At 43.0% G+C, this 14494-nt stretch overlaps 1 protein-coding gene across 1 annotated transcript in view; it reads right to left on the reverse strand.

Annotated features, from left to right (window-relative positions):
- LOC136964577 (A disintegrin and metalloproteinase with thrombospondin motifs 19-like) overlaps positions 1–14494 on the reverse strand; it is a 67874-nt gene that overhangs the window by 26934 nt on the left and 26446 nt on the right. Inside the window, exons 8-10 of the mRNA XM_067258739.1 lie at positions 5271–5376; positions 1795–1935; positions 1173–1323 (exon numbers count right to left, since the gene is read on the reverse strand). Coding sequence (XP_067114840.1) covers positions 1173–1323; positions 1795–1935; positions 5271–5376 — 398 coding nt within the window. The remainder of the gene's footprint in view (positions 1–1172; positions 1324–1794; positions 1936–5270; positions 5377–14494) is intronic.

Here is a 14494-nt window from a genome sequence, read left to right on the forward strand (position 1 = left end):
TCTGTGCCTACAAAGAGGACTAGCATAGCTGAGTGATGAGTGAAGCTAATTCCTATTTAAAGGTTGAAGGTCAGGCCAAAACCTTTTTGAGTTAATTCTCCTTTGCGACCGGTCAATCTAACATGCACTCGTCATTTCTCACAAACACAAACGATGAGGCATGTGGGGTGGTTGCAGGAGTTTTCTAGGTCTAGGAAGCCAGATGTGAGTTAGAGGAGTTCCCAAGTCACCAGCTGTTACTTGTACTGGAACTCTAACCACTTCCAGGTTTAAGCCCACATCTCATCTTTCAATGGGCACACCGCACACATTGAATACGTAACCCCAAACAACTGGGTTTATGAGACAAACTACAAAAGCTGACCTTTTGTGTTCCTTCTACCCACTCTTCCCACTTGCACTTAAGTTAAATAAAAACAACACCTAACAGGCATTTCCCTGTAAAAACAAGATCTGGTAAAAAACCTTTTGGATGGATACTAGCTACATTACAAATAGTCCTGAGTTGAATATCACGCTAGTGTCATCCATGAGCTGGTTCTTTTTTCACAATGCACAATGGCATTAGTGCAGTGTTAGTAAGAAAGCACAGTGGTTGCTATGGTGTCTGATAACAATAACATAATGAATGGGGTGTTTATGAGATTGCTGAGCCCCCTGAGATACGTCCGCCACAACTTATCTGGAACACAGCTTTTGTGACAGGAGTGCTTAGTTCTCCAGATAAACTTTTGTGGTTCATGGTAGAAATCCACTCCAAGCAATTGGTTGGGGATTCAATAATATGTGGCTATTTATATGAATTACTTCTCAACTGCTTATCAAATTTGGAACATTCCTCATGGTCCCCTAGAGGGCAAGGAGAGAGGGATTTGTTCTCAGAGTGATAGGGATCTTATTTTTTCCTTCCTGGAGGAGGAGAGTCAGACTGATGAACAGCCTTGATATGTGCATTCAGTTTCATACATGCTGCAACATACAATAGAGTGGCACCAGTGTAGGGAGACTCCTTGGAGAGCACAAAGAGAGAATGAAAACATTTAGAGTGATATACCATATTGTGCCATATGATTGACCTCATAACTAAAACCCATTTAATCTAGAAATTGTGGCAAAATCCCTAAATTCTTCTGTGATATCCTCTATTCTATATCCCCCTCCTGGACCCTCACCTGCATGTTCTTGCAGTGTGATGCACTGGGGCCAAACAGGATCTGACACTGTTCGTCTGCAGTGTAGGTCATCCCTGGGAGCTTGGAGGGCAGAATCACTGAATTCAGGCTCAGAGGGTCAGTCTGAAGGAGACAGCTGCTGGATTTGGACCTACAACAAATTAGCAAAGGCACTCTTTTCTTTCTTCTGAACACTTGATTATTATCCAAAGAGATGACCAAGACATGGGACAGGGCAATGTTATCTATTCCCATCTTTGAAGAGAAGAATACTGTATGTTTCACAAGGGTATTCTCTACTCAAAAAGAAAATATTAAGACGGTGGGAGCCAGTCCATGGTTAACATGTTTTGTTGATTCAGCTCTACTATTTCTGTCTGTTCTTGCAGGGCTTCTCTAACCTTTTAAACTCATCATTGAAAAGAACTAAAAGCAGAAAAAAACGGTGGGTAAGCAATACAAAAAATTGCATTTCACTGCAATTTGGGTTTTGGTTGGGGTTGTAGTTTAGGTAAATGTATAGGTATTTTAATGTATTTTGACAGTTATTTCACTGTACATAAACCTATGGGCACTTTCACTTTAAGTAATATATTGTGAAGAGTGGAGAAGTGATTGTTACCTCAAGAACTTCTCCATGTCTCCACGGCTACAGCTGGACCAGGACACGTCACCCAGATTTTGCCCTTTGACCCACTCACCCGACATGATGTGAAGACCATCTGCACATGACTGGTGGTCATTATCATGGCTAACGCCCATACTAAAGACAGACAGACAGAGACAGACAGACATTATCACAGTGGTTTTTGCAATCGTCAAAACTGGGGACAAAGTCATTCAAACCTGGACAGAGGGTACAGTATGGCATGAAACCACCAACATTAGTCCTTGCATGCAAACAAGGAAACATGTAAAGTATGTTCAACAACAACTAAATAACTGCACAAGTACCCTGATTCATGGGCATTGTCTGATCATGATTTGCATGTTGAGGGCATAAAGTTAGAATACATCTGAAACAGATTTGAATTCAGCTAATCCAGAGGGTGAGGTAGGGAGGATTCAAGCGGTGGATTCTGTCCTGCTGGGCAAGATAAACCGAAGCAGTCCTTACCCTAGAACAAGGAATGCCTCTGTACCTGTATATTTAAACCTGACCAGGGTAGACTCAACAGTAAACTAAGGCTGGCTTTATACTAGTTGCAGGTGGAAAATTACATGAAACCTAATTTCCATGCAACTTGACAGTTACATGAAGCAATACAACATAATCAAAGTCTCATGCAACGTTTATTTCACTAAGATTTGCTAGCTACATTTTTTTCTTACTAGATGATATAAAGAGGGAAGTGTCATTGTAACCACATTTGCATTTTTGTATATTATTTCATATAATTTGCTTGCTCTTCTGGTACTGGCTAGCTACTTTGTTTCAAAGTATTTCTGCTACTTTGGCTGACCCGGAGAATAGGAAGAGAGCTATCAGTGCATTTGTGCTGTTTGATATGCAGGAGGAAAAAAACATGACCTAAAAAGACTAAAAGTCTGAGGGTGAAGGATTAAAGAAGAGACCATCTTCTGTTTTATTATTTTGTTCAATTTGGTGATAAACCATTGTGGAGAAAATTAGTCAGTTGAAACTGGTTGGATTGATACCAAATCAATGGTAGTTTCACGTAATCTGACTCATTAGCGTTTTGATTAGCTGTTGTGATAAACCACTTTCACAAAAGAGTTTTGCAACTGTTAAGTTTCATTCAATTTTCAAGTACATTGCAGAGGGCTTTAAAACTTGCAACTCGATTGCAACTTTTTTTTCACCTAAGTTTCATCTAACTGAAAGTTTCAATGTGCAATGCCAGCCTAAGGCTCATTTACTTTTGTGGTTATACAATGTGGCAATGAGGCAGAGATGGGAGAGCACTGTTGAAAAGAAGCAATCTCATTTTGAACGATGGAATGAGGACCAGATAAGATATCCTTATGTCTCTGTGAGCTATTACGAAGATCAAAGCCTTATTAATACACACACATAAAAACACATCCTCTAAACCAAAGTCCCTTGACTAGAGACACCATCTATCAATTCATTATGATTATCCATTCATCCATTCATTCATTTCACATATTCTAGTTGTTGGTGCGGTTTTCAAACTTGGGAAAAGCAAATAAAGAGGTTGCCATTTTTACTTTAGAATCCATAATGGACAGAGCTTGCAGCTAAAGCAATTTTTTAAAGAAGGAAAATATAGTTTACTCACTAATGTATAACACATGCTATATGTCATAAGCTATCCACACAAGCTTTATTTAACTATTTGGGAAAAAACTAACATCTGTTATCAACTTAATTACAGTAACAAACAGAACATGACCTCATCAGGAATACTTCACTAATTTGTATATTTTTCAAAATATCAAATGAATTAGGGTTAGGTTTAGGTCCAAGTCAGTTTAAATTTCAGTTAACTTTGTGTTAAAGGTCATTATTGATGTCAAAGTCTTGAAAAGTATTTCAAATCATTGCATTTACTAGGACAATTATGTGTCTTATTGTTTAGTGTTTTCGAAAAGAAAATGACAAACAGGCAATGGTGGATGAGGTGTTGAAGCGTTCAATTTGTGTGGATTCACAGGAGACAGCACTTGGTAATTTTACGAATGCACTGCCTCCATGATAATTCCCACTGAGGGCAGATATTCTGTCATCTTAAAAGTCTAAATACATCAGTTCTCCAAAACACTCAGGCCAAGCTTGGTCTACCATTGTCGGCGAATACTAGTTGTCAAACAGCTGATCACAGGAAAATCCTACTAATCATCAAAGAGTTATTTTATTTTCTGAACGGTCTTACAACAGATGTGAGCCCTGACATTTACGTCACTGAAGGAAATACTCACCTGAGCTTCTTGTTAAGCCGCGCCAACTGGGCTCACATTGTATCATGCCATTGACAGTTGCACTTTATTTCTACCTGTCTCATTTATGTGCGATTCAAAGACGAAGTTGGAGATAACTTCACGTCTCGTCGTTTTCAGCGTCGACAATGAGTGTTGGCTTTGTGAAAAATTAAATACTCTATAAATCCAATACTGTATGTGCCATGTATTGACAAACATCTCTGATCCATGAGCTCATTTGGTAAAAGTGTACTCTAGTGTACACTGTAGTGTATTACATCATCAACTTTCTAATATCTAACATTACATATACCTACACAAAAAAAACATAAAGTAATTATTCTAAAAGTATAAACACTATATCCAAACGAAAACTACCCACTGAGCTCTCCTCAAAGCCCATGCCTTACATGTCGAAGCGTAAACATATAAATTGCTACAATATGCAATCACCGCTGTTTAAACATTGAAGGAATAGCTATATACAAAGATTGACACAAACTCAGATGCCTCTAGTATCTCAGTTGTCATGAATCAGCACTATCAAAATCAGCATTTGCTTTGAGCTCATAACAACGAGCAAGACAAGTCTGATCTCATCACAAGAGACAGATTTGTCAGACCACAACAGACCCACAATCTGACAAACAAAAAGATACACAGACAGACATTCCTAGCAACAAAATAACCTTAGATACAACATGTACAGAAAACCCATTTACAAAGCAAAACTGTTTAGCTTTGGGGATTCTTTGAATTTTTGGCTGTCATAACTAAACAACTGAAAATCGAACAACCTAAGAGTTTCCTATTTTGAATTTAGGACTGAGTAGATGATGACTTAGCCTTGGAAGTTTTTAATTAAACCAGATGCTACATTAGAATTAGTGGAGCAGCTAGGTAATAGTCACATGGTGAGTCTCCGTGGTGTAGACTGTGGAGCCCACAGCCTTTTTGGCTCTTCTAATCCTTATTACAGATATGGTGTACACTCTTAGCACTGACACAAGCCAGGCCATTGTTTTAGCGACTGGTTTAGCTGCACTTCACAACCAGTTGCAATTACTTATGATGCTATATAGGAGACATTAGTATTCCAGCATTGCTGTATGTTAGCATTTTGTCATTTCACCTGAAAGTTTGGTTGTCCATCTATTTTGTTGAAATTACACTCATGTGGTGTACTGGACTCACTTGTGACCCATCTCATGGGCAATAGTAAAGGCAAGGTTGAGCCCATTGTCTTCAGCCAGAATGCACTTCCTTTTCTCACTGCACATACCACTTAGGTAGGCAATACCTGTGATTGAGAAGGGAAATTGTCAATATGTAAGTTGGTCTGTATTCTCAGTAAGACACAAGATTAAAACAAATGCAGACATAGCAGTTGCAGTTACACTGTACAAATAATGCAGTTTAACTCATAATTTATGATCCAACACAACTGCAATTAAAAATTCACATTTATATCAACCTAGTTTCAGTCAACTTTTAGTTCATAATTCATACTAATTCAGCATGGCTGCTTTTTCCCTCATCCTCAAACTTTATTTGCCTTCTTTATAATTAAACTGACAGGGATGTAGACCCTTTTAAAACACTGGGTTGGGTTTGATGGGAGAAACACTTAAAATTCATCCATTATCATATGCTCATGCTAACATACAAGTGTCACATCTAGTGTGTACTTCTGTATGTTAGACTGGAAAGCTGCTGCTCCTGTGGGATCGGGTTAAGAGGAGAAAACATAAAAAGAGGGATTTCTTCCTCCTCTCATGTAGTGGATCGTATACCGTGACCTTTGATGGCTTAATCACCCCATTGAAACGGATCCAGAACTAATGCTTTCCATTACGAAACTCTGGCCGAACAATCCCACCTTTGATGGGCGAAAATAGGTGCAGTTTCTTGGGGCCTGTATGTCCATTAGGGTCTCTCTCTCTCTCTCTCTCTCTCTCTCTCTCTCTCACACACACACACACACACACACACAAGCACACATACAAGCACATAGACACTCACTAAACTGAAAATTTTCCATGTTTCTGTCTTTGTGAAACCTCTTAAAACCAGGCACTATGACTCGCTTTTAGGGCTAGATGACAGATTAGCCTCTAATCTGTCCTGTAAAGAACGGTAGGCCTCTCTTGGCTGCTGGGTGCTCTGTGAAGTCCATGACCCCTACTGTATGATAATGCTCTTTATCCCACCCATTAATGTGAGGGCCCTGCTCGGTAGTCAAACCATGTCAATACCTGGCAAAGTGACTTGTGTGGAGTAAAATCTGTTTTGTTAGGTGTTGTTACCTTTCAAAGAGAAAATACATCTTTATGTAAGATGTATTGACTTGCAAATACACGACTCATTAATCATTTTTTTTTTAAGTGTACAGTGATGAAATTGACATGGCAGTCTAAAATATCCACCAACTCACAAACAACAATGAAAGGCGTCAGACACATGCAGTCTGTAAGGCTTTCATTTGTCAATATAATGGAAGTAACAGAACCGCTGCAGATATGTCTGTGTCCTCCTTCAATCATCAAGCAGTAAAGTAACGTAATATAAGAACTCTCCCTCTTGCCTTTTTATGAAGTCAACATCGACCTGCAACGCTTTATCCTGGGGACTTTCATCCCTCCTGGAGCATCCAAAATCAATTTTCGCTTGATATTTTTATAGTTTAACATCAATCTCACAATAGGTCTAATGACAAACCCAGGCCTCTAAGCTCACATGTGTGCTACACCTGTATGGACTCTGCTGGTGTAAGACGAGATGAGGTCTGAGCTGAAGTGGATAGTGAAGATCGCGATTTGGATTTGGTTTGAACCCTTATCTTAAGTTTCCTCCCTTCATCCTGTCCTTTCATACGAGGGCAGCCATTTTATGTGACATAACAGGACTGCAGCACTGTGCATATGGGACAAATATACAGTAGGAGTGAAGGAAAGCTATGGTACTTTGTGGCGGCATGTTGATCTACGAGTGCTACTTTAAGATATGGAATACTAACTTCCATGGATTTGGAAATGAAATGAAAGATTAGATTTTACGATACTGGATGAAGTTGTAACGTTTTCCCAGAATTCCCAACAAATTCCTTTGTTGTTTTAGCAATAGTTTAATCCATTGACAATATTAAGATAAAACTCAAATGTATATCTGTATCTGCTTACTCAAATGTAAACTATACACAAACTATTTTCGGAATCAGAATCAGAATTCGGTTTATTCGCCATGTATGTTATACAAACACGGAATTTACTGTGGCAGGAAGGTGCAAAACACTAAACATATACGAATCTTAAATTAAGTAAAAGTACAAAAGTTTAACTATTTCTAAGAACTAAACAATCTAAGAATACAACAATTTAAATATAAAATAAAATATATATAAAAATAAGAATACGAATGAGCAGCGTGAGTGGTCAACATCGGCAATCGGATACTGAGGTAAGGTGGCTTGTGCATACTGTAATTGCCATTAGATGGACTTATAATAGTTAAATAAGTGAATGAATGTCAATGGGAGTCCTTGGCCTTGTTGAAGAGGCCAGTAGCAGATGGAAAGAAACTGTTCTTATGGCATGAGATTTTGGTCCTGATGGACCGCAGCCTTCTGCCAGAGGGGAGTAGCTGGAACAAGGAGTGACCAGGGTGGGAGGGGTCGGCCACAATCTTCCTCGCACACCTCAGGGTCCTCGAGGTGTGCAGGTCCTCGAGGGTAGGCAGATTGCAGCCGATCACCTTCTCAGCAGTGCGGATGATACACTGCAGTCTGCTCTAGTCCTTGGCAGTGGCAGCAGCGTACCAGATGGTGATGGAAGAGGTGAGGATGGACTCAATGATGGCTGTGTAGAAGTGCACCATCATTGTCTTTGGCAGGTTGAATTTCTTCAGCTGCCGTAGGAAGTACATCCTCTGTTGTGCTTTTTTGGTGAGGGAGCTGATGTTCAGTTCCCACTTTAGGTCCTGGGAGAGGATGGTGCCCAGGAAGCGGAAGGACTCCACAGTGTTGACTGGGGAGTCACACAGGGTGATGGGGGTGAGTGGGGCTGTATTCTTACTGTTCACAACCATCTCCACTGTCTTAAGACCATTGAGCTCTAAGTTGTTCTGGCTACACCAGGTCACCAGGTTGTCAGCTTCCCACCTATAGTCAGACTCATGCCCGTCAGAGATGAACCCAATGAGGGTGGTGTCGTCCGCAAACTTCAGAAGTTTAACAGACGGATGACTGGAGGTGCAGCTGTTGGTGTACAGGGAGAAGATTTTAATACAATAATTAAAACTGTCAAATCATGGTACCACTTTACTTCATGTGCAACATTACCAGTGTTGGGGGTAATCAGATTACATTTGATAACTTCAGTAATCGCATTACAGTTACTAATACAAAAATGTCTTGCGTTACTTGCGTTACCCATCTGCATATCGGGAGGAGAAAAAAACAACAAATTAAACTTCCCTTTACAGTAGGCTACGTGTGTTTGCTTAACACTCGTCAGTTGACTTAGCCCCAGACTTCAGGAGGCGAAACAAGAATGGCAGAGCCGCTTCGGACGTCTTTTGAGGGATGGAGGTATTCACATTACTTCGTATTAGTTGCACGAAAGGACAAAAACGTAACTGTACAATGTAACTCAAGACTATAGCTAAGGATCCCCGAACCCTGAGTGACACTGACGCCGTTAAAAGGTTGCCGTTGCCATTGTTGCCGACACCAGCCAAGCAGTCACGACTTGACTTTCAACATCAGCAGGTTACCAAAGCAGAGATAAACAGGCTTGTAGCAGCATACATAGAAGAGGAAATGTTGCCATTTAAAGTTTTAAGCATTATTTTATTTTGAGACATTTTGCTTACTGCCAGTACTGTAGCCTTGTTATGCTTTGACAACTTTTAGGTTGATGTTCACAACTTTTTTGTCAGCTTTGTGGTATTAAAAAGCATAAAAGAGAGTATGAGTTGATTTGGGCATATATATTGTTATTTGGCAAGTGCATCTCAGGTGATGTCACGGAGTAATCCAAAAGTAATGTAACTAGTAGTGTAACTAGTTACTTTCAGCAGTGAGTAATCTAGTAAAGTTTTTTTAAAGTAACTAGTAATGTGTAATCTATTACTATTCTATTAGTAATCTATTAGTAACTATCCCAACACTGAACATTACTAACATCTAGAAAATGAGTTAGCAGTGTAGGATAGAATAAAAAGGGAGCTCACCAGAGTAACACTGAGCAAAAATAACATGGAATAAATTGGTTTAAGACAGGGGCGTTGCTAGACATAAAACTCTACTGGGGCACAGGCCCTTACTCGTATGCCTTTTTTTCTTCTTCCAAGCTTGCACAAGAAGTGTGCAACACAAAGCACTATACAAACTTCCCTTGCTTAACCCACTATTGTCAGGGTTTGAGGGGTGACCTAGTGGTCACTGTGTTTCATGGCAGCGCTCTTTCTATCAGCAGCTTTTTCCTTATCACCACCTGTTCCTTATTTTGCGCTGATTACACCCCTTATAAATACCCTCTGTTTTCTCTCCTTTGCCGAAGAGTTTTGTTATGAGTTCCAGTTCCATATCCTGCGATACGGTTTTTGTTCCAGCCACGTTGAGCCGCTGCCTTACCCTTCCCTGGACACACTGGATTGCCTTCCCAATCTCGGACCCTGCCTTTCCTGACGGTGATCCTTTCGGATCATTCCCTTTTGAGTTACCTTCTACGGCTTGTTTTCTGTTTTGGTTCCAGAGTTTTGCTCGTGAGTTTTCAGTTGTCCTTTAATAAACTTTACGTTCCGCACTCCGCTTTTGGGTCCTCCTTGCAGCCAGCCGTGACATAACTCTTCGGCCAGACATGGACCCAGTGGAGACTTCTCCTGTTCGTTCTGCGCTGGAGCACCAGGGTGCAATCCTAGGCAGGCACGAGGAACAGCTAAACGCTTCTCGCCGCATGACGGAAGTCCTCGTTGATCGGAGCTCGGAGCTCACCACGGAGCTCCAGCGACTTCGGCAAGACCAGGACAACATGCAGGGGACCGCCGCCTAACGTTCTATGCGTACTCCGGAGCCCCGCATCAACAATCCACCGCTGTACGCGGGGGAGCCTGCTGCCTGTCGTGCATTTCTCACTCAGTGCGAGGTCGTCTTCTCCCTCCAACCGGTCACATACGAGACGGGGCACACACGGGTGGCCTACGTCATTTCTCTCCTAATGGGTCGGGCTCATGAATGGGGGACGGCCGTCTGGGAGGCTCACCATCAGTGTTGCGATGACTTTGATCTCTTCAAGACTGAGATGACCAGGATCATTGATAGATCGGTGTTTCGGTAAAGAGGCGTCCCGGCAGTTGGCCTCGCTTCACCAGGGCTGTCGGACAGTGGCAGATTATGTCATAGAGTTTAAGACCTTGGCTGCCACAAGCGAATGGAATGCAGAGGCCCTGGTGGCACGGTTTTTAGACAGACTGAGAGCAGAAATCCAAGACGAGATCTACGCCCGTGGCCCTCCAGATCTGCTTGATGACCTGGTCCGTCTTGCCATCTGCCTTGATCAACGCTTTGACCTTAGGCGCCGGGCCCGGAGCACCACCCAGGTGCGAGCGGAAGACGTTACAAACCCTTCTCTTGGGCCGTCCTTTCCCTCCCTGTCTCCTCCAGAGCCCATGCAGATGGGCAAACTAAGCATGTCGACAGAAGAGAAAAGCCGCAGGATGAACCTGGGCTTGTGTCTGTACTGCGTCGGAGCGAGTCATGTTGCGGCAAAGTATCCATTAAAAGCCCCTGCTCACCGTTGAACAGGGGAGTCCTGGCGAGCGGTTCTTCTATCTCTCCATCAGTCGTTGCCCGTACACTGATTTCTGTTACCCTGTCATGGGATCGTTTGTCCCTCTCCTGCTCTGCCTTGGTGGACTCGGGTGCAGAGGGGAATTTCATGGACCTTGGCTGGGCCGTTAAGAACAGGGTTCCCCTTCAGGACCTCCAAGAACCTCTCACGGTACACACCATTAGCGGTGAGGAACTTACCACCATCACCCAAGTCACCGAGTCCGTGGGTCTCGTGACCTCAGGTAACCACAGAGAGAACATGTCCTTTTTTGTTCTTGACTCTCCCTCTGTGCCCATGGTTTTGGGCCACCCCTGGCTCTCCCTCCATAACCCTCATATTAAGTGGTCGGCGTCGTCCATATTGTCTTGGAGTCCTTACTGTCATTCCCATTGTCTTGTGTCTGCCTGTTCTTCTGTGCCTGTTTCTGTTCCTGTGTTACAGGACAACATGGACGTTTCCGGGGTCCCAGCTATGTACCATGATCTGCGGGTGGTTTTCAGTCAGTCACGGGCTGCATGTCTCCTCCCTCACCAGCCCTACGATTGTGCCATTGACCTGCTCCCCGGCACTTCTCCTCCTCGGGGCCGTCTTTTCTCCCTGTCTGCCCCTGAGCGGGTGGCCATGGAGAAGTACTTGGATGATTCTCTAGCAGCGGTTATCATTTGTCCCTCCACGTCTCCGGCCGGGGCGTGGTTCTTCTTTGTGAAGAAAGAGGAGGTCTTGTTGCGCCCCTGTAAAGACTATCGGGGGTTGAATGACATAACGATCAAGAACCGGTACTCCCTGCCGCTTATGTCATCGGCCTTCGATCTCTTGCAGGGAGCAAGGGTGTTCACAAAGTTGGATCTTTGCAACGCTTACCACCTGGTTCGGATACGTGAAGGGACGAATGGAAGACGGCTTTTAACACTCCTGTTAAAGCTTTATGTTAAAGCGGAGAAATGCGAGTTCCACGTCCAGTTAGTTCCGTTCTTGGGGTCCATCGTCTCGGTGGAGGGGATTTGCATGAATCCTGCTAAGGTGAGGGCTGTCACCGACTGGCCACAACCTGGCTCTCGCAAGGCCCTTCAGCAGTTTTTGGGCTTTGCTAACTTTTACAGGCGATTCATTCGCAACTACAGCCAGGTTGCAGGTCCGCTGACGGCATTGACCTCCACGAAGGTTCCGTTTCTGTGGTCTCCTTCAGCCCAAGCTGCATTTGGTATGCTCAAAGCCCGTTTTACTTCGGCTCCTATCCTCATAACACCTGATCCTGCACGGCAGTTTATAGTGGAGGTTGATGCGTCAGAAGTATGGCCGAGGATGTCCGTCGGTTCGTGGGGGCCTGCTCGGTTTGTGCTCAAAACAAAACCTCCAATTCACCTCCCGCTGGTCTGTTACAACCCCTTCCCGTCCCTGGTCGCATATTGCCCTAGATTTCGTCACGGGTCTTCCTCCATCTAGTGGCAATACTGTGATTCTCACCGTGGTGGACCGCTTTTCTAAGGCGGTTCACTTCATTCCCCTTCCCAAGCTCCCCTCTGCGAAAGAGATGTCCCGGGTGGTCATCGACCACGTCTTCCGGCTCCATGGCATGCCGGAGGATGTGGTCTCTGACAGGGGGCCCCAGTTCACCTCGCTTCTGGAGGGAATTCTGTCGACAGATGGGCGCTACTGTCAGTCCAAGGGTTGTCACAGCCTCACTTTGGGAAAGCATGCCCTAGTGGGAACATTAGGGGAGACTGTTGGGCACAGCATCTAATCGTCTTCTTTGGAAAGGGCAACATTTGGGACACTGTCATGTAGGGGCAGCATAAAGGGCACTTCATCATAGCACCCTTTTCCATTGGAAGTAAGGGCATGGGAACAGTCCAATTTAAACCATTGTAAGGGCACCTTATAGGGTACTGCATCACATTTTCTCTACTATAAAGGAACTCACGAAGACATGTTTTTACATTTATAGAGGGCACACAATGTGAATGGCAGACAGTAGGGCACTTGGTCTAATTTTTGCCACTCTCGAGGGCATTTTAGAAACACTTTTTCAACCATGGGGGCACCAGACAGTCACTCCCTGAGTCTTCCAGTGGGCCTGGATACACCCATGGGTTATTGCACCTATAATATTGGGGAAGCCAGAAGGAGAGGTAATATAGAGGCTTGTCAACATATAGGCTACTTTAAACAATGAAAATACTTTATACAATTGAATAAAAAGTCTCCTTGATTATTTGTGTCTCAAGATGACCTGAAAAACTGATGATAATATTCAGGTACTGCTTTGGAGCAAAGTATACCCTTCATATTTCCTGGCATAGTTGCCCAGTCAAGAATGTCCCAAATGCAAAGACACACAGAGATGCAGACAGACTGAACAGTGTCAAGGCTTGGCTACAGTGAGTTTGCTTCCTTGTGTGTGATTCCAGCAGACTATATAGTCTAGGCCTACCTACATAGACTGCAGTCTACTACTCTCCTTTCTATTACTTTCTACAAAGGACCTAAGGCCTTATTTTATGTCAATTAACCAATGGCTTTTGAAAACAGTTAAGGAATGATTTATGTGTTTACATATATTAATTAATTTAAATAAACAAGTTAAGAAATAATGTCACCTGTCTGCACTTCAAAAGGTCTGAATTTACATTTCCGAACACGGACTAAAGTGCTTTAGCGCGCAGGAATTTACTCGACGGAACTGTCTTTTGAGACTCTGCTTCCGCCTGTTTGAAATTATTTGCAAAAACATTTTAGTTTAGCTTGACGGATCAGGCTAGTTCCGAAGTATAAGTTACCTTGGTTACGTAGATAATAAGCCACCTTAATGGAACTCTCGCTAAAGTAAGTGAGACTTGGCGAAATAAGTCTCGCTTTTCCTTAATCAACGTTGATGGAACACCCCCCTGGACTTCTGTGTGCGCGCTGCAGTGGCTAAATATGAGAGGCCGTATAGGCCATAATTCATACTTGGGGCCCTATCTTGCACCCAGCGCAATTGACTTTTTCAATGACGCAAATATCATTCCTAGTTTGCACTCGACGCAAAGCAGAGTTTTCCCTCCACAGACGCACGTCGGTAAATTAGGGAATGACCTTGCGCTCCCGGGGGCGGTTCAGCGAAAAAAGGAGGCGTGTTCCGGCGCAAACGTTCCCTGGTGCTATTTTGCAGTTTCAGAAAAACAATTCTGCCAGAGATCAGGAAAAAAGTAGTCTAAAGTCAATGGCGCGTTATTCAGATGCTATTTTAAGGGCACAAGCTTGGCCCGTGCACACTGCTGGCGAAGCTAGGGTCTTCTTCCTGCGAAGCTACGTTAAATTGTTTTGATTTATTGTATGGCTATCTGTGTTACATTTCTTTCATGTCAATGATTAAAAAGATTTTCATGAGAAATCTCTATGTATGTGAACTTGATTTGTAACAACTGTGGCAATTGCCTCCCACACCTGTTTAACCGAAGCTAATTTGGGTATGTTTCTTCTCCCATGCCCATCAGAATTAGAATTTGGTTTATTCGCCATGTAGCCTATGTTACACAAACACAGAATTTACTGTGGCAGGAAGGTGAAAACAATAAACATATACAGGTCTTAAATTAAGTCAAAAAA

The sequence above is a fragment of the Osmerus mordax genome, chromosome 20 (assembly GCF_038355195.1).
Source record: "Osmerus mordax isolate fOsmMor3 chromosome 20, fOsmMor3.pri, whole genome shotgun sequence".
Taxonomy (NCBI): domain Eukaryota; kingdom Metazoa; phylum Chordata; class Actinopteri; order Osmeriformes; family Osmeridae; genus Osmerus; species Osmerus mordax.